The 19740-nt window shown below is 47.2% G+C and overlaps 1 protein-coding gene across 10 annotated transcripts in view; it reads left to right on the forward strand.

The window, feature by feature from the left end:
* The window catches only part of spop (speckle type BTB/POZ protein), a 57622-nt gene that overhangs the window by 23289 nt on the left and 14593 nt on the right, over positions 1-19740 (forward strand). For 9 of the 10 annotated variants that reach the window (XM_023829236.2, XM_023829241.2, XM_072705267.1 and 6 more), the window contains 4 exons: positions 10699-10903; positions 11501-11622; positions 12099-12250; positions 17092-17219. In XM_023829236.2, coding sequence (XP_023685004.1) covers positions 10826-10903; positions 11501-11622; positions 12099-12250; positions 17092-17219 — 480 coding nt within the window. In that variant the 5' untranslated portion in view covers positions 10699-10825. Of the gene's footprint in view, positions 1-9761; positions 9886-10698; positions 10904-11500; positions 11623-12098; positions 12251-17091; positions 17220-19740 lie in introns of those variants that run through there. The other variant, XM_023829243.2, reaches the window with a different exon arrangement.

Raw genomic sequence — 19740 nt, forward strand, 5'->3', positions numbered from 1 at the left:
TCGCATTGTCATGGTTGTGCCCATTGTCGCTTGGCAAAACAGTCCCTAAGAGTGGCGTTGGTCAATGAACGGGGGGGAATCCCCAGTTATCTAAGTTTTTGGGGTCACTCACTGACAAATGCATGCTCATAAAGTTATGGTAAGAGTCAGTAGGAAGTCCCTGTTAAGGTTAAAAGTTAGTACTTTGTTCAGTAAGTACAAACAGTTGTTAAAAATGGTTGTCCTGTGTTTTCAGGCTTTGCATCTTGTCCCCGCAAAACGTGTGCACACCCACGAGTAGATGCACGCTTGTTCTTGCGCGCTGGTGATTGATGACTCCACTGTGGGTGATGTACCTGATGGCGTCCGACCTCAGAAATGCGTTTCCCGTACTTCACTTTTTGCAGTGGGTTTTAAACCGGGAACCCTCTGTGCAAAATACTTTCTCATCGCCCTCGTAGAACCGTATATACTCAGCACTACTTGTCTCGTCCTCGTAACTGTGCAGCTCATTTTGCCCTGTGAGACGATGGCGAATATAGAATGCTAGTTTTTTTTGTTTTAAATTTATTTTAGTTAGGAAGGGAGCTGTAGAAAACAGACAGGAAAAGAGTAATTAGGCCGAGCCAAAGCAAGTGAGTAGCATTGACCAGGCGTGTAGAGCCCGCAGACCAGCGATGGGGAAACTTCTGTGTGCCGACTTATTTAGTGAAATGCCTGATGGGACCCGCTCTTACCCTGCCCTCTGGATCCCCTTTGCGTTCAGTGTGTAGTGGTTGCCAGGATGCTTGGAAAAAGGGCCTTTTGAGGAATAGACGGGCGAAGATCCTGTAGATGGAGCAAGCCAGTGGCCGCCCGTCACAGCTCGTCAAGCCAGATCGAGAATCCGAAGACTCCACTCGTTTGTGTTTACTCCTTTTTGTTTGTAGCTCACAGTAAAGTCTCTGAAACCAGGACGAGGCGTCAGAGCGGAGCTTCATTCTGTCCGTTTCCTCAGGTCTTCAGGGAGAGTCTTGGGAGTTCATTATTTATTCATCATCATCCCCAAGCAACCCACAAATCCAGTGATTTGACTTCTTGGAGTTTTGGGAAGGATGAGGGGGAATTAATGTAGCCTTGGTAATAAGGAAGGGTTAGATGATCTTTAGCTAGGTTTCTTCCCCTGAAACCTATGCTTGTCTGGACATTATTGTGTCTCACAGCTATAGCTAGCCTAGTTTTCTGATTGCCTGCTCATACTTCTGTCTTGTCCTAAATTCAGAAGAAGGGAAGGCGACGCTGTTCAAAGAGGAGATCCCCACGCAGGATGAGAGTGGTGCTACACGTTTACGGCTTAAAATGTACAACAACTCTTCACTTGTGTTCTCTGAGCTCAGACGGAAGGTAGCAGCACCTTTCCAGAACTAGCAAATGCCTCTGGAAGGCAAGAGTCATGCAAGAATGAAATGCTTTCGTTAATTAAAAAGATTGTCAGGAATCGTGCAGGTATCTGTAGTTAACCGTCACTGGCAATCCCATCTCCTGCATATTGACGTAGTGCTACCAGGAGTCAAAACGAAGGCTCGGCCTTAATTGGCTCCACTGCCGTGGGTACAGCGTTTCGCGGGTAGCTGAAGACGGGCACTTGAAGGCTGCGAGTGGTGGGTGCTGTGGCCTCTCCGTTGTGACCCTCGCTGTCAGTGCCAGGGTTTGGAAATGACAGATTCCCTTATTTAATTAGAAAAGTTCTTGTCGTCTTGGCTGGAAGGCTTTTGAAATGGGTGACCCGAACGAACTGGTCCTTTTTCCTCGTTTTATTTAATGTTTTTTTTCCCCCCCCTCCCTTCTCAGAGTAGACACCATCTCACGTGTTCTGTGACTCGTGTTCTCTCTTCGGTGTCTCATCATTAAAATTGTTAGAAGGCGTGTTACTTGGTGGAGATGGTGTTAGTTGGGGGGGGGGGTTGGTGGTGAAAAGGGCAGCCATGGACAGCCTACGCTAGCGAGGAGCTCTTATGAGCGTCCGGGCTGATGTGGAGGCCTGGCTTTTGGATGAGGTCGTCGTGGAAACCTATTTAAATATGCTTTCTATGTGAAACGGCGCGCGGGGTTGACACGGGAATGACAAATAGCTTGTAATTTGTTGCAGCTTAATTGGATTTTAAAAATTAGTTTTGGAAATTGAAATGGGTGGCATAGCCTAGCAAAACTGGATTCTTGTTTTGAGTGCCATCAAAGCGGTTACTTAGAATCCCGCTGATGCTGGGGATATCTTATTGGGCTTGGCATCAAAAAAAACACAAGACCTAAAGGGGGTGGGCCTTTGACCGACGCTTCTGACCTCAGCAAGCTGAGCCAATGCTTAATTGTTGCCGAATCTCTCATTTTTTCCTTCCCTCCATGTGATACTTTTAATGCTGTTATTCACATTCCGTATACTATCCCATGCTCGCCCGCCGCCTGACCTTTCTGGTCCGAAACGACACTGAAGGCTGCTTCAGAATTCCCTCTTCAGTCCCACCTTTCCAGGAGGGCCTGGGATGTTTGGAAACAGATTGGAGAATTACCACTGCTGTGTTGATTGTCCTTTACCCTGCCCTCTCACTAATCATTCAAAGGTTATGCAAGTTTTTACTTGATATTTCTGTGGCATTCATGGGTCGCAGATTGGTTTTGAACGTAGCCAAACGATTCTGAGTAAAGATAGACTTTGGCTTGCTGCAGTAACATCGCTAAGATCCTAGCTGGTGGAGGAGTTTGTATATTTCATAATCCACTGCCCTGGAGCCAAAAACGGAAATGAAGTTTGCCGCTTTTTGACAGTTAAATGTATAAAAGGAGCCTTTTTGATGCATCTGAGGAGCACACGTCCCCTTCTCCCCAGCACCAAGGTGACTTAGACTTGCCTTAATATGCAAGGAAAGTATATATGAGAGGAGATTAGGGCTCTGGGAAAAACACTTTGTTTCATGGCTTTATACACGGAACTGTTAATAGTCCTCCTAGCTTTGCTCTTAAATGCTTGCTGGGGCTGTCCCCAATGGGAATGTCCCCCGCCACAGCGCCCCCTCTCTGTCTCCCTCATCCCTCTCATGTTTTCAAAAGCAAATAATCGAGGACTGTTGCCTTTGCTGTTTACTGGGCCACGTGACGCAGAATGAGAAGCCCACAGACTGAGCCTTGGGGCACCCCCGGGTGAGCCGAGGCAGCCCGTCTCGTTGGGCTGCCGCAGTAATTGCGCGGGCATGTTATATATAATCATTATAGACCTCATTTCTGTGAGTCATGGCAAGCTATTTGCGGCAGGAGGAACTTTGCTGCGTGGCAGCGGAATGCGCAGTGCTTGCACCAGGATTTTTACTATCGGTCCTTGGAGGCCAGTTACACCACAGGGTCCAAGTGAAAAATGCAAACCTTGGGCTGAGAGCCTTCCGGAGCAGGAAATGGCTTTCTCTCACCATGGCACATTTGTTGTAACTCTCTTTGTTTGGGTCTCACGCCTGCCTGTGGGTTCCGACTGGGCTTTGGGTATGGATACGTGTGTGTTCACATGGTTCTCCCCCCCCCCGTTTTGTTGTGCAGGTGAGCTGATGGGAGGATCTGGTTTGGGGAAATTAACAGCTAGCTAAGCATTTTATCTCCTGTATTATCTTGAAGCTTTGGGGGGAAGCACGCTGCCACAGGGTATGCGTCAACGATAACGGCATACGTATCTTGGAATCTGCGCTGGCACTGAATGACCAAGCAAGCAGTGTGCGGTGATGAACCTCTTGCGGTACAGTGGGCTGTTGGGATTGCAGAACTCACCCTCCCCCTAAGGGCATAAGAGACAGGAAGATCACTGGATGCTGTGTGTTATAAATTAATTTGTCATCTCTGGACTTTCGAGCGTCTTGCTGCTCATACCTCGATTATTTGGCCAGATGTTTGTCTGCCCACCTGCCACAGATCCAGTGCCATGCTTCCTGTGCTTCCTGGAGGTGGGGAGCTTTGTGGCCCAGGGGACACGAGGAGGGAAGGAGCGGACTGATGGCATCATCGGCTTCGTCTTTCTCCCCCTCAGTAGCAGGTCTACCCTCATCTCCATCATTCACCGTGCTTTTGAAGCACCCTGCTTCTGTGATAACCCAGATGGCCACTGCCCTGGCAGTGACTCGTGGGAGTTTGTCGTGACACTCTCCCTGTAACCCTGGGCCTCCTCTGAGTCGCTCCTCTGCCTTCCCCGTTGCAGCTGAACCCCCTGCAGTCGACTGGTTAGACTCGTCTCCGCTCCTGTGCCTCCCCACCGCCTCCCTGAGTCGGTTTTATGATGAGTTTCTTCACACTGAGTTGCAGTGAAAGCTTTGACGCTGCCTTCCAGTGGAGGCGCAGTTCTCTGGTGACTGCTTTGCGAGGGGGGCCTCTGTGTTCTGCTCCATATCATGTGGCGTCGACACCAGGAAACCAGCGTAACGAGAGAATCACTGTCACACTTCCATTAACTACATATCGATGCCATGCCGTTGTTTCATCTACTCTGTAACCACTGTGTGGTTGGTCTGTTTGTTGGGAGCACTTCCTGTGCGTTACCCTTCCAGTAACCTCTCCTGGCACCTCCACTCCTCCACCTGTCTCATCGATTTGGACCTGGCTGTATCCCTGCTCCTCTCTTTTGGGGGGTGGGAGGGGTGGATTTCGTAGGCAGCCGGGTGCTTCTGTGTATTTGACGTTTCCGTTTTAAGTACGGAGTAAAAAAGGAATTTAAATGGGGGCTGTTTCGCTGGTTCCCTTCCTCTTGAGTCCCGCTCCTGTTTTGCAGGGGTACACCGAACGCCATAATGAGCCCCGAAAAGGCCGCCGTCTCCGAAGACGCCAAGAAAAGGAAACAATCTTAATCTTAACAAATTCCGTTTGAAGTCAGCAACACTTATTATTTACTGGGTTTGTGCGCGTGCTTGTTGATGCGCCTCTTCCGCTGGCTGTGTGTGTTACAGAGCTGAGTGATTTTTCTTGGGACTTGCGCATTAGGATTTTGGCACAGTAAAATGTTTCGGATCTGGGTGAGGATGCGGACCAATTCTGTTCGTGACCCACTGGATTCACTCCTCCCAGTTCCCAAACAGAATCAGGGTTATTCTCCGTTTTCAGACTTAACCCATTAATTGATTAATGTATTTTGACCTTTTTTATAGTTTCTTATTGTTCTGCTTTGGCAACTCGTTGTTGAAACCCAGATGAGTTGAAAGCATGAAAACATGCTTATTTTTATTTTTTTTATTATTATTTTTTTTATTAATATTGCCCAACATGCTTGGTTTAAAGCTATGTCTCAGTGTATCATAGACTGTTAATGTCAGTGATTAACAGAAGTCCGGATGCCTAGGGGTAATTGGAGTGTCCCTGTGTTCATGTCCTCTCTGTCCTTTGGCAGTAGTTTGCACTAACACCCGTCCATCCATCTCATCTATGCAGTGGTGCCGTCTGGGAGGCGGCGTAGTCGACGGTAAGCAGCGTGGTCACCTACTGAATATAAGTGGCACCTTCCGCAGGCAGTATGTGAAGGGAGGGTTAGAGGAAGGTGGATCTGCGGTCGCCTGATCTCCCCGCTGACATGGTGGTGGGCGAGACGCGCAGTCGGGTTAGGGTCAGGGGTCATCCTAGTCAGGCCAAGTGCGAGTAGCTCCACCCAGTGGCGGGGCCTGAATGGTTGGGAGTTTAACCAGTCGACTGTCACACCCCGCTCATTGGTTAATGTGTTTGTGGAGCTGCAGGAAGTCTCCCTTGTGGTGCTCACTGTACACATGTAAATTGTGTTTTTTTTCCACGCTTTTTCTTGTGATATTAGGTTGGAATAGAGCCAGAAAGGTCAGCCACAACACAATTAATACATCCCTCCATGCATTATGCAATAATAAACGGTGAAGTATTTTACTAGCCTGGTTCGACACAGCAATGCGTGCTTAAACCTTAAATAGTTAAGGCATTATTTTATATTGAAGCTGGCAATCCACGTTAAAAAGACAAAATGCGTGGGGCCCTGTGTGAATACTGCTCGTTCAAATATTTGACTGAGGAATCAGTAATAACTCCAAATACGATAAATGTCAGGTTTAAAATATGCAGATAAAGCGAATGAAGATGTTGTGAGCGACTCGGATGCTCTGCAGGCTTAAAGGGCACCCAGGCGTGCTTTTATGACAGGGGTCGGCTAATAGAGTTAACATGGCACAGAAATGACAAACACGTCCTGCTAGCGATTCCTCCATCAGTCGATGAGACGACGAGCAGGATGTACTCGCTCTTTACTCTAATGGTCTCAGATCCCCCATTCGCCCTCGGGCTGAGTAACCCCATTCCTGTCCGATGGTCCTTTAGGTTCCTTCTCTTTATCACGGTAAATTCGTTAAAAAGACCATCAGTGCCGTGTTTACTGAACCGGAAATATATTCTAGAATCATCCACTCATCCATCTGCCATCTTCCATTAGTGGTTCTTTGCTACAGGGTCACGGTCAGCCTGTCGTAGGGACCATAGGGCGCGTGGCAGAGCTTGGGATGTCAGTCTGTCACAGGACACACACACACACACACACGTTTATGGGGATGCCCCATTTCTATGGCCATAACACAGTTCCAGGTAAAAAAAAACAAAACAAAACAATTGTTTATCACATTATGGGGACATGTGGTCCCCACAATATGATATATACATGATCACACACACACACACACACACACACACACAGTTTGCAGCTTGGAGCTGGTTGGCCTTACTGCCTGTTCTTGGACTGTGGGAGGATACCAGAGAACCTGGAACAATCCCAGGCAGACTCCACATGTAGAGTGGGGATGGTGAGGAATTATTATTCTGCATGTCATTGAAGCCTGTTACACAGTCATAGAATTAGCTGGTCTTGCTTTGTCTGGGCACTCGAGTTTCCCCTTGACTTTTAACCAAAAATGGGGGTCATGCTGGTCAATGGACAGCGTTTCAGGTGTGACATTTTCTGTAAAATAGGAGCAACTTGTTTTTTTTTCTTTCTAGTCCAAAACCTGTACTGTTAACATGTATATGTTTTTATCCATCCATCCATCCATCCATCCATCCACTCACCTCTTTCCTGGTTATTCTGGTCAGGGTTGCCAGTCATTTAATATATGTGCTGCCTACTGTAATTTTCATAATTTAGTACATTTTAAATCAGTTCCTTATTACTCTTAAATAGTTTAGGTTAGCAGCTACATGTTTCGATCACAGCAATTTTTCACGCTTGGACGTATTGTTTCATAATGGTGACCGTTTGATGACCTGCTCCCCTTGAGGTTACACAGCAGGGACACTCATCTGTAACATTGTCACTTTTAGATGTATGTTTCCCTGTTTATTTTTAATTAGATGCATCGGCATTAAGTGACCTGTGTTTTGCAGACCTTTGGGGGAAAAGCTGTTTGAAAGCTATTGAAACTGCTGGACCATTTTTTTAAATTATCTAATCCCAGTTATTAATGACATAGGGCTTTCATCATAAAGCTGTGTTTTGAAAACAAACGCAAATAAATCGATGTGACACATTTAGATTGATATTCATATAGCAAAATCTATAATGTTGAACAGCAAAGTGAAGTCGTCATTCTCGAATTTCAGAGACTGATTTATCGGACTTTCACAGCAATTGTCTTGTATTTTCTGGCAGGTTTATCTGGCTGTATGGTCTTATTGCAACAACTGATTTCAGTAGTCAGACTTTTGTTATGGTATTCAACACATTCACGCCTGTCCCCTTTTTTAGATGATGGAGAATAACCGAAGATAAAATTGGATAGACTCAATCGCCCGAAACTGTTCAAATTTTAAGAGACAGATGAGAGAGGGATGAGCACCCTAACATGTTTTTGTTTATAAGAGGTTTTTTCTAGAATGGCTTGCAGCGATCACTGTGAGCAGTTACTTTAAGGAAGTCCCAGGTAACGCAATCGGTGCCGTGGCGACCAGAAATAACTGTCATCAAACACATCGCTTTGTGTTATGTGTTTTTTTTTTTAATGCATTATCCTTTCCATACTGGTACTTTCTTGTCACCCCCTAGAGCAACAATTCCAGCATATTCCTCTGCCTAAAAGAACGGTAACAATAACTGCTCTCATCTGTATTTCTGCAACAATAATGAAATTTTGTGTGGCAAACAAATTATGAAATTCAGGAGCGCACGCCGGGATGCACATCCGGATTGGGAACAGGAATGCCTGATTGTGGTCGCCTACCCGAGGCCAAAGTCAACGGAGTGTGTAATACTGGTGACGAATGACAATAGGTGGCCCTCCGGATATGAAGCTTAATCTCGGATGTTTTAGATGTAGCTACAGAGATTTGATTTCTCTGTATAAATGGCTGGTGGGGGTGGCGGGGGACAGGGGGGGGTTATTTGCTTTTAAGGTTGCTGCTGACGTCTGTTGCCATTTGACTAGCCTGCCGTGACATTTGATGCTGTTCAACTGCAAATAATGCAATATGCAAGTTGCAGGAGATGATCATTTTGGGATGAAAGTGCATGGATCCGCTGCTTAAAATAGTTTTACAGTCACAGTTATACGTTACTAATGCTCTGACTATATATAACTGTAACAAATTGGCTTTTGCATGTATGGTTTTAAAAACCGCTAAAGAAGTATTACTCAACACTTCAATATCATGCTTTCTTAAGCCAAAATTTTTCTTAATTAGCTGGTTAGCACTGCGGCCCGTAGCTAATGATAGACATGGCACCAGACAGGGGCAGGAAAGGGAACCTCAGAGGCAGCCAGGAATTAATTGCCAGGAAGTCGCAGGTAATTTAAATTGCAAATCTTCCAGTCACTTGTTCTCCAACTTTTTGATTAATATTTTATTGTTTCGCTGCGTAAAATGCCACCAGTGTTTTTCATCTCCCGATACAAACAGCACACAAGGAAAAAAACTGAATTAAATATGACCAGGCGCATACGATGGAATTCCGTCTTTTTAGCGTTAATTAAGCCACGAGGACTCAGCCGTGTCGTTTTGCGTATGGTGGCGGCGCCCCCCGCCTCCCCACCCCCCCACACACATACTTCTTGTCCCTGACAGTTAAGTGAAGAATGCCTTGTGTCCCGTCTTGCATGTCTCGTGGTCTTAACATCTCGTTTTTTAGTCGGGCACTAATTAGGAGGAGCGCAGAAAAGCGGGTTACACGACCCTGCGTTGGATGGCTCCTTCAATTAGCGATGAGAGATGTGGAGGCGGACGCAGGAGACGGACGCCCTTCCAGGCAGGTGACCTGGCCGGCTAGCCTGCGTCTGGCCGCCTTTGAGTTAGGAGCTGAGAGAAAAGATCATTTTACTACCCAAATAATGAGTTGAAGATCCGGAACCAAAGTGGAAACCAAACAATTAATTTTAGACGGACATTTAAGGGCTGTGATTCTGGAAACTTTAAGTCCTTGTTAGTGGTGCGTTTGTTTCAGTGGGGGGGGGGGGGGGGGAGTGAATGGAAGGCGTCTCGTGTCTGGAGAACAGACCGTTTCTCTGTTATTGAGAACAAAGGCCGTTCCGTCTCTTTGATTGTCAACAGGCTCCCTGAGTTGCCGTGATTTGTGTCGCCGTGACTAACTCTCCCAACCAGAACTGCAGTGACTCGCTGGGTAAATATTTCCTGGCATCTGGGCGCTGTAGCTGAACGTGCGCTGAGAGCAGGGTAGAGAAGACCGTGTCGCTTGATTTGCTCACCCTCTTCCGGGCTGCGACTTACTCAGAGTGCTTTTCGTGCGGCGTAGTAGTTAAGGCGAACTTCTCTTTGAGAAAGTGACCCATGCATTTGCATCTCCAGCTGATGCTCGACCGTCAATGTCGGAATGTGAAACTTCATCCATGGTTCTCGATGGCATCTTTCCCTCAGGCTTCCATGGCAGCGTCTGCAGTTCTCATAACATTGCAGGTGCGTCTTTAGACCCTCTCTGATGCTCATCTTCTATACAACCTGGCTGGCCCAACATTTTGATATAGATAACCCTAAGCATGGTGGGAAATCTTATTCCGCCCTCAGGTACTACACCTTTGTGGATGCACCTCCAGTAAATAGCCTACATGCCCTTACCTAACATTGAGGACACAGAGGTCAAGTCCTCCGTATTTGTTCTCCAACTCCAATAACTACGATCCATTATGGGGCACGACTAGAAAGGGCTAATATTTTGACCTTGGTATTTTAAAAATCCTGGCTATGGCTCAGATTAAATATATTTTAATCCTTTTAGGTTCCTGTAGTTCTTCTCTGTATGTTGGGTTAAGGTACATTTAATAGAAGTAGCCTATTGTGTGTGTGTGTGTGTGTGTGTGTGTAAGAATATGCATTATGTGCACAAAATTGACTTTTTAAGGGAAAATAAGGGGAATCCTTAATTAGAGCTGTCAGCCTTTTTAGAATGAAAGTGCTCTAATGGCGCTCAGCAGTCTGAATACAGATATAAAGGGTGATCACTTGCAGCTTTTGATCACTGAGACTTTGTTTTCTCACACCCAGTGGGGGAAGCCTGTTCGCTTTTATTTTATCCTTTAATGATTCTCAATGGCCACGCACCACGGCCCGTAAGCACTAAACCGACATGTTTGTCCTAGAGGCCGCGTGTGACCCTGTTCAGCCTCCGGTGTCCTTTTTGTTCCCCGCTCGATGTCCAACAAGCACGGTGGAGATGGTGGACATTACAGAAGGTCTGTGCTTGTCCTGAAGGCCGTCTGCTTCCTTTTCCAGAGACACAGCCTCGGCCGCTCACGTTTCGAGTGCCATCTCTGGTCGTGGCCTCGGCGGGTTGGCGTCGCCGTTTCCTTCCCTCCACGGACGGGCGCCACTGCCCAACCTGCCGCCACCAAAGCTGGCGATGTCAAGAGTTCCGAGTCCCCCCCCCCCCACGGAAATGTCCAGCGGGCCCGTGGCTGAGAGCTGGTGTTACACTCAGGTACGTGTGAGTCTTATCTGCTCTTATGTCTGTGTTTTAAATGTCAAAAGGGGCTTTTCAAATCTTTTGCTCAGATCTGTGTCCAGAGAGTTGTAATTCTGCACCGGTACACAGAGGCGGGCAAAGGGGGGGGGTTGGGGAGGTGGGCTTGTATGTGCGTGTGGACTTGGAGAGAGATGAATTAAGCGCGGACTGACAAAGACAGATTCCAGCAGAGGAGCCTGGGATTTGTGTAGGTCTGATGAGAGTCTATATGCCGTGTTAAAAAATATGAGAATCTTTCACTCTGTGTTTTACTTGTGCATTACCCCCTTGAAGTACACTTTTCTGCCTCGTTTCCCATTTTTTCTTGGATCTTGCGAAATTTTATTTATTTATTCATTTTTTTTTAACCTTTAATTTCCCATCTTCTTTTTCACTGTCTGTCGAGATGAAAGGCAGTTTTGATGTGCGGTTCCACCGCCTCGGCTGGCCGGTTTCTTCACTTGTGTTTTCATTTAGTTTGTCTGCCTGTTTGTTTGTTTATTTATTTGTTTGTTTGTTTGTTTGTTTATGCCCTCCGCCACTGCTCACATGCCATCCGGTGACTCCCCTCAGATTAAAGTGGTGAAGTTCTCCTACATGTGGACCATCAACAACTTCAGCTTTTGCCGTGAGGAGATGGGCGAGGTCATCAAGAGCTCCACCTTCTCTTCGGGAGCCAACGATAAGCTCAAATGGTGCGTCGCCGGTCTGCTATGGAGGGTGTGGGCCAAGCTCTTGAACTACCAGTCTTCCGCATCCACACGGACGCAGCTGGCAATCCCAGCTCTCTGCGGTGTCACGAAGAGACTCCTCTGAATTGTAATGTTTGCTAAAATTAGAAGTACATTTTCAGCCGGAAAGTTGTGCTGTGCACTCCGGGCTCTGAGAAACGATAGATTTGGGGCGATTGTTTCTTATCGTGTCAGAATTAGATGCTCCAGGATGACTAACTACGCGCTTGGGTGATTTTAACGAGAGGGAGCCAGCTGTGAAGTGTGTTGTTTCTTGGTGGGTAATTGGTTCTAGGAGGAAGAGGTTGGGGGTAAAATAATATATTCACCTAAGCTGAAAGTGATTAAGTGAGCTTCTTGAAATACACAAAAAAGAACACAGGTAAAAAGACCTTAAACTCATATGAGGTCCAAATCTCTGGTACTTTTGCTTTGCACAGGTGCCTGCGGGTGAACCCAAAAGGTCTGGACGAGGAGAGCAAGGACTACCTGTCCCTCTACTTGCTCCTTGTCAGCTGTCCCAAGAGTGAGGTGCGTGCCAAGTTCAAATTCTCCATCCTGAACGCCAAGGGTGAGGAGACCAAAGCTATGGGTGAGTGAGGCCACCGTCTGAATAATGATTTTCCATCCGACTCTTCCGCAGTTCGTCCGTGATCTGCACGGAACGGAAATCCCTCAGATTTACGTAAAATGTTCTTTTTGTTTTCCAGACCCAGGAGGGGTCTGTTCTAAAGGATGTCGTTTCAAAAATTGAATCATTCTGAGTCAATGGGAAGTCGGTGGACTTGAAGGTCTTGGGGTATTTTAACAGGCCATTCGCAAGGAAATGAACGCTGAGGGCTGTTTGCATGGAAATGCGCCTTGTAAAATGGCACCATTATTTTACAATACAGCGTGTGGCTAGTCCTGCTTCAAATTCCTCTGTTGTCCATGGTAACGTGTTTCAGGTGAGCACATTTTGTATGCATGGTATGGTTGCGGCTATGGGCATCATACCGCATGCTAACCTGGGGACCATGTTGTCATGGGTTCTTGCGGTATCTCTGTTAAGGTCGAATTACCTCCTGTTTCTGCTTGCCTGCGTGCAGAAGGTGTGCTGATAGCCAGATGACTGTGTATAATCTCAGCAGGAGCGATTAGTTTCCCCAATATTTAATTAAAGGCATCGTGGGCAATTCAGATTTTAATTAAAAAGGCACTATTAGAAGTCTTCTCTAGCTCTTTTGATGAATTGAAAGTCTCTGTGCCTCCATTCTCTGCCTCTTTTTAATTGGGTTAAGTTTGGAGGGGTTTGGTGGGGGGGTGAAATGTTGCCTGGAATTAAATTTTGAGAGACCAGATGTGGCCACTGTGCTTCGCTTCGTTTTCAGCCTTGCTGGTTTTCGGCCCCCGTTGAGCGCCAGATGAACAGAGACATTTATTTGCATGCAAAGTCGCGGCCGCTTGTTTATAGGCTGTCGTGCAGCCCCTGTCTGTGTGGGGAGGGCTCGGGGCTTCTTCCCCACAGAGCCCCTGCAATGGACAAACTAGACATTTTATTTTTGGTAGTGGCCTTATCCATTAGCATTTTGCTAACGTTCAGTGAATGGAAACTTCTTAGGAATTCCATCGCTTCGACAGCAGCACAGATATTACCTCTGAAACACTGGTTGTTAGTTCCTCCTGTAATTTTTAATTATTGTTTTTGGAATATCCATCTGTGGCCCTGGAAATAGGCACATCAGTCTGAAAGCAGCCTGGGCCGGACCCTACAGAGCCTTTTCTAATGAGAAGCCATTCATTTTTTTTTTTTATTCTTGTAAAACTTTTTTGAGTGAGACTCGAACGCTTTGCATTTCAGGATGCACGCTGGGTGATGATATTTCTAGATACCTGCATATTGTCTTACAGGATTGTCGTGTATCTGTGCTGGCGGCCATTAAACACGTGTGCATGAAATAGTTTTTCCATTAATGATAGAATTAATTCGACATTCAGTCAGTTAACGCTTGCTTCTCTAAAAGCCCTTGCGGTGTCGCAGGCAGGATAATTTTGATTGATCTGTTTGCATTTATAACACGCCAGAGCTGAAAGATTTGTTTGATTGTTGGGTGGATGGAATAAGCGAGCTTATCTCGGCGTTGAGGTACATAATGGTTCCTGGCAATTTGTTTGGAGCCTCTGAGAGTTGACGTGAATGTTCAAGGCAGACCCTTTGTACTTTTACGAATGGTGCCGTACCTCTCAGTATGACACCTTTGGGACGAGGGGTGGGCGGAGTCTGATTTCAGCCTTTCGGGGGAGCACCGAAGGCTAATGCTGGAGAATTTTACTACAGCGCCGGCTTACCACCAGGTAACTCGGTTTATATGAAATCGGAAACATGACCTGCTTGTTGAGGCCCCATTTCCGATGATTCCACACCCCTCCCCAGAACAAACGAGGGAAGAACAGTGTGCTGCTGCTGGCTGGTACCCAGCTGTCACCGTCCCAAGCAAAGCTGCGTGATGAATGAGCCGAAGGCGCCGGAACGGCAGGGCCATGCAGCGGCGGCTGCTGCGAGCGGCAGGTCCACGCCATTTCCTCTCTCGATCGGGGGCGGAAAACATCAGCCTCAGCCTCAAACCCCCATCTCCATGGCTTCAGACTCTTCACGCAAGCTGTAATTTGTGCTGGGCCTGCCCGTCCCACGCCCTCACCACCCCAAGTCGCGAGCGGCAAGGATCGGATTGCTCCGTCAGTTCTGCTCCGGTAGCACCGTGTAGCCGAGCGGCATTGCATTCCGCCTCCACGACCCACTGGCAGTGCCAGCGCTAATGGAGATGCGCTTTAACTCTCTGCATATCTCTGGGCTTTATGAAGCTCTGTGCTTTGCCGGGTTTTTGTAATTTGTTCCCCTCAGGGATCCCATTTCCCATTGTGCTGGACTGTTTCTCTTGATAGGTCTGAGAGGTGAAGGTTTAAATATCGAATGGAGTGGTGAGGGCAGGTGACACGCTGACTGACAGATTGCTGCTGCTTGCTGTTGCGTTTTTGGATTAAATGTAAGCATTAAGAGCTTTGTGGCAGGGGTAAACGTCTGACCTATGGAACTTCCTGTCACTTCTGATCAATCTGTAGACAGCTTGCTTCGAGTTGGTGACAGTACAATGACAGTACATCATTTTATTGTAACGATTTAAGTAATTAATGAATTAGTCTTTTAGCATTAGATTTTGAAAATATGCTAAAGGTATTTTTTTACTTGCGTTAGCCGTAGTAGTACTGAAGAAGTTTCTAAGTAGAGGCTGTAGAGTTTTTAGTAGGAGGGCTTTCCAGCGGGATCTGAAACCTGCTGGCTGGGCAGATGAAGGGGAAGAGCTCCTGTCTGAGGTGTTGACAGGCCATGTCCCCCTGCGCCTGCTCCTACTCCGGGGGGGCGGGGAATGTGGGCAAGGCTCCAGCTCACATTCGCTCATGCCCCCCCTCGCAGAGGTGTAGGCAGATGGTCTGCAGCGAACTGGACAGCCAGGATCCAGACGCTGCGTCGGGGGAGTAAACCCTAGATTAGCTTTTCACGTTGATGCTGGAAGCCTCCTCCCCCCCCTTTCTCACCCCACCATCTGCAACCGGAAGGATTGGTGAGTTTGTGTGAATACGCCATCCGCCTGTCAGGCAACTAGGTCCGGACTCGGATTGGCAGATCTGAACGCGGATTGGCAGACCAGTGGTCCGTTCTTTCCCCAGATGTATCGGCTCACTGATGGATCCTTTGGCCTAATAACAGTCAAGCCTTTCCATGACTGTTGAGGTTCAGAAGGATGCTCACTTGTTGCTGACTGCAGTGGCTGCCCATGTTTCACAGGAGGCTCTCTGTGTGATCTCAAGCCAAGCCACGAGTGTGACTGCATGCTCCGACAGCAAGAGTCTTGGAGTCGCACATGGGGAACCTCATGAGGTCTTCGCACCTCATTTCCAGTTTCGGTGGTTCGAGATACCCAGCTCCCTCCCTTTCGTAGAGCCCGAAACAGTATCTAGATCTCTGTGTGGTGTGTCAAGAGACAGTGGTCTGTGCGGAGAGCATCATGCAAGCCCACTGTGGGTGAGGCTGGGGGAGCTCTAATCTCGTTGTTTCAGAAACTCTATAGATGTTCTCTGGTGAGCCACCCGGCTCAGAAGAGGGCTAAAATACCATGAGGGGGACTCTGTTACAATCCCCAAAACAGGAGTGCTGTCGACTGCTGACTTTGACATGGCCTCCAGCAGCACACTGTAAGACTTTAGCTTTGGATCTCTTAACTCTTCAGACGTCAAACTTCCATGCACAGTGGAGCATCAACACGGTAACAAGGATATGAGTCTCATGGAGAGGGCATGAGGGGACCATGGTGTCCCTCGAGCCACACAATGCCGCAGGTAGAGGAAAAACATTCTCATCCCGCCATCCTGTCTTTCTCTCCTGGATTTCATCCATTTTGATTAAAGTAGAAGAAAAATGAACAGATAAAAGTGGAATTGAACGAGAGAACTTAGTGACTGATTGCCGTACTGGCAGCTAAGCCATTGGGACAATTTGCTCCTGTTGTCTTGTTCTGTAGGTCATAATTCCGCTGTTGCTCTCTTCGTCTCATGAATAATTAGTGAATTAGTTCACTGTTAGCTAGCGCATCATGTTAGCCCAATGCTAATATTGCCCGATGCTAAAATTACGGTACTGTTCCGCAGCAGGACACATGCTTTGTGCTGCAGTCTTTGCACCTAGTAGTCAGTTCTGGTTTTGGCAGACTAAGCACTCATGGTCCACTGGGGTTGTAGTGGACACGCACAAATAAGCCTCTTTAGAGGTGGTCGCCTTCAGGCCCTCGCTCGGACATAACGGAGAGAGTGTTGCATGAGTGTAAAATGCGGATGGAGGGAAACCAAGCAGTCGATCTGTATTGTCTCTGCTTTTCCGACTTTTCAGCTAGTCAGCCTCTTTTCAGCGTGTTCTCGGATTCAGCCCCAGGCACCTTTCTCCTGGCAGTTAAATGACAATGTCACACAATTTCCAGTGCAGGGCCTCGGGACACATATGCGAGGCTGGTTTTTTTTCAGCACTCTGTGCGTCCTGAGCTCGATGTAACGAACGCCAAAGCAGCGTCTCCATGCTTCATCCGATGGTCTTATTCAGTTAAGCAGTGAAGTGCCCCCCCCCCCCCCCCACCCTGGCCGCATTATTCATCTTTGTGTCAAATGTAAAATGAAAATCCATGGTCAAGCCTTGTGCATCAGCCTTCACTAATGCATGAAGTGGAGGACGTTTGCTGTAGTGGAGTTTGCTTTAGTAAAGTTGTCTGTTTGCAGACCCTACAGCTGATGGGCCATTCGCAACAAATGTGTCCACCTCAGGATTTGAATGCAATGTGAGCAATTGTGTGGAGTGTGGTTGGGGTCGACAAGTGTCTTAGACCTGTCGGTTTTGTTTCGGATTCACAGAGAGCCAGAGAGCCTACAGGTTTGTCCAAGGAAAGGATTGGGGCTTCAAGAAGTTCATCCGCCGGGACTTCCTGCTGGATGAGGCCAACGGACTCCTGCCAGATGACAAGCTGACCCTGTTCTGCGAGGTAGGCCCAAGGGGCGAGATGCAGTGAGAAAGTGAGAAAACTATTAACAAAGGGATCTTATTTATTGTAACATATGACAATTGCCTGTTTCTTCGAAAGATTCTCATACTGTAAAGTGAATTTTGAGGCATGTATGAATTGGTAGAGTTTTCTTTATAAATTGTAATTCATTTGTTCCCGATGAGTTTTTTTTTTTCTCACATGTCCTTCAGACATAATGCCGTTTATTGTTCTTCTTGCATAGCGCGGTGTAGTTTTCAGATGCGCTAACCTTTATCGCTCATTCATTGGCGAGATGCCTTTGCGCTCGTTTAGGACTGTTCAGACCCATTTTAGCAATTCATTGTCTGCATAATAGATAGCGTGCTGTTCATTATTTTAATACCTGCGGTGCCGCTTTGAGCTTCTTGCTGTATAAACTGCAATTAATATGGGTGCCATCTCTAAATAATGCTTGTTTACTTTCTTGCTCTTGTCTTTTCTCCCCACTGCCGTCAAGGCTGGTTATTAAACAGGAGCCACCATGATGCGCTCCTGTTTTGTTGCCGTGTGTAGTGTCCTGCGTACGTCACGCCTTTGCGTGCGCCCCGTCTCGCCAGTGTGCAGTCATTGGGCCGCAAGCTTGGAACCCCTGCGTTGTGACAGTTGGCCATCGCGGAATGGTTTACATCGGAATTCCATCTGGCACCCTCGTAATTTAATTAAAATAATTCCAAACGTTCCGAATTAAAACCCAGGTGCTATTTTTGGCTTGTGGCCTGTAGGCAGCTCGGTTGTGGTGCAATAGCGAGTCACGGTCTTCTATCTTCCTTCAGTTGGAGCTCTAGAGTGAATTAGTGGAGGTCAACTGTTTTTTGGCTCCGCTAGTCTCCAGTGTAACACACGTTCATAAATTTTTGGTTATATTTAAAACCCAGTTGTGTGTTGGCTGGGGGTGGGGGTGGGGGGCACATAGTGTGTAGTGTGGCCCTAGATCTTATAGCCTATGGGAGGCAGCAGGGGTAATGGAGGAGGCACATTTGCCTGGACCTCAGAAGAGCCTTACAGAATGGTGCAGAATGGCTGCCGTCGCGTCATCCAGGTGGGGGCCACACAGTGGTGGGGGTTGAAGTGGCTCCCCATTGGTTCTGTAAAGTGCTTTGAGTGTCTTGGAAAGCACTATATAAATGTAACTTTCATTCCTTCATTCATCTATCCATCACACCCCCCCCCCCTTTTCCAGCTGGTCAGTTTCAGGTCCATCTGACTTTTTATTGTTTACATTGCATGGAAGTAAAATAGAGCTGCAGAGTCTCTACTTGGGTTGGGCATCTGGTGTAAATTTGAAGACCTTATTAATTGAAGCTCTTGAGGGTTGTGATGACATTCTCAATCTCCGATAAGAACTAGCTTATGGTTCAGTGGTCAAAATGTCCTTCGAGTGTGAATCTTTGGGGCTGCGGTGGGGGTCTGCTTCATTCTCTCTCTCTCTCGTCTTGTGTGAGTGTGACTGTAGCATCTAACTGTGGAGTTCAATGTCAGTGTCACATCAGGCAATAATTGCTTACTGCTTATTTTCTCCAGCCTCATTACCAGCGATGCTCGTTCATCATGTTATTTGTTTTCTGTGAGAACACCATCACAAGCGACTGTAATTTATCCTTGATTAGTGCTTGTTAGCATTTAATTTTTTTTTTCTTTTTTAATTTTCATCTGACAGGTCCTAGGGATTTATGCATGGTATAGGCAGCCTGATAGCGGGGCGTGTCTCCTGGGTGCATGTGTGCATGGATGCATGTCCAGTTCGACTGGAAATTTCCACATGCCAACCTTTGCCCCCATCATGATAATGATGCGGTGGCTGTTGTGCTCATTTGGCGTGAGCTGCTGCGGCGTGATACAGCCTCCCAGGCCTGCTCTGTCAGTCTCCTGCCCTCCCCATATCTGTCTGCCCCAATCAGGGCCCCTGGGGGCCCTCTGACCATGTCACAGAAGGGCAGCCCCCTGGTCTAACTCCGTGCCAACAGAAATAATCCTGTGACGGCAGTTGTGGTGTATCTGTTCCCAGATCGGGGGGGGAGGGACTCACTCAGGCTGAAGCAGGTTATGGGTCGAGATGCGCAGAGTGAAACGCGCGAACGCGCCATGTCAAGGCACTTGAATCGGCACCTCCGGTTTTGTTTGCCTTGCTCCAAGAGCACTTACACAGCGCCAGAATTATAGCGCATTTTGTATTAGTGTTACTGTAATGAAAAACAATAACAAAGCAAATAAAGGAGGCAGTGAAATGTCACATTTTAACATATCCCTCCGGATGCCCAGCAGGGAAGCTGTTCTTGAGGAATAAATTATCTCTTTGCTGATGTTCAGCTTCTTCTCTTTCTCATGTCTTCCTACTGCCTTCCTTCCCTCATTCTTTTTAAACACTTTGCTCATGACAGCCTCCATCCTTTACGCCACGGTGCCATATGCCGCGAAGCCACCTCAAGAGACTGCTACAGCTGCCTCTCGTTTTTTTTTTTATGTTTTTTTTTTTTTTTTT

The sequence above is a fragment of the Paramormyrops kingsleyae genome, chromosome 22 (genome assembly GCF_048594095.1).
Source record: "Paramormyrops kingsleyae isolate MSU_618 chromosome 22, PKINGS_0.4, whole genome shotgun sequence".
NCBI classification, from domain to species: Eukaryota; Metazoa; Chordata; class Actinopteri; order Osteoglossiformes; family Mormyridae; genus Paramormyrops; species Paramormyrops kingsleyae.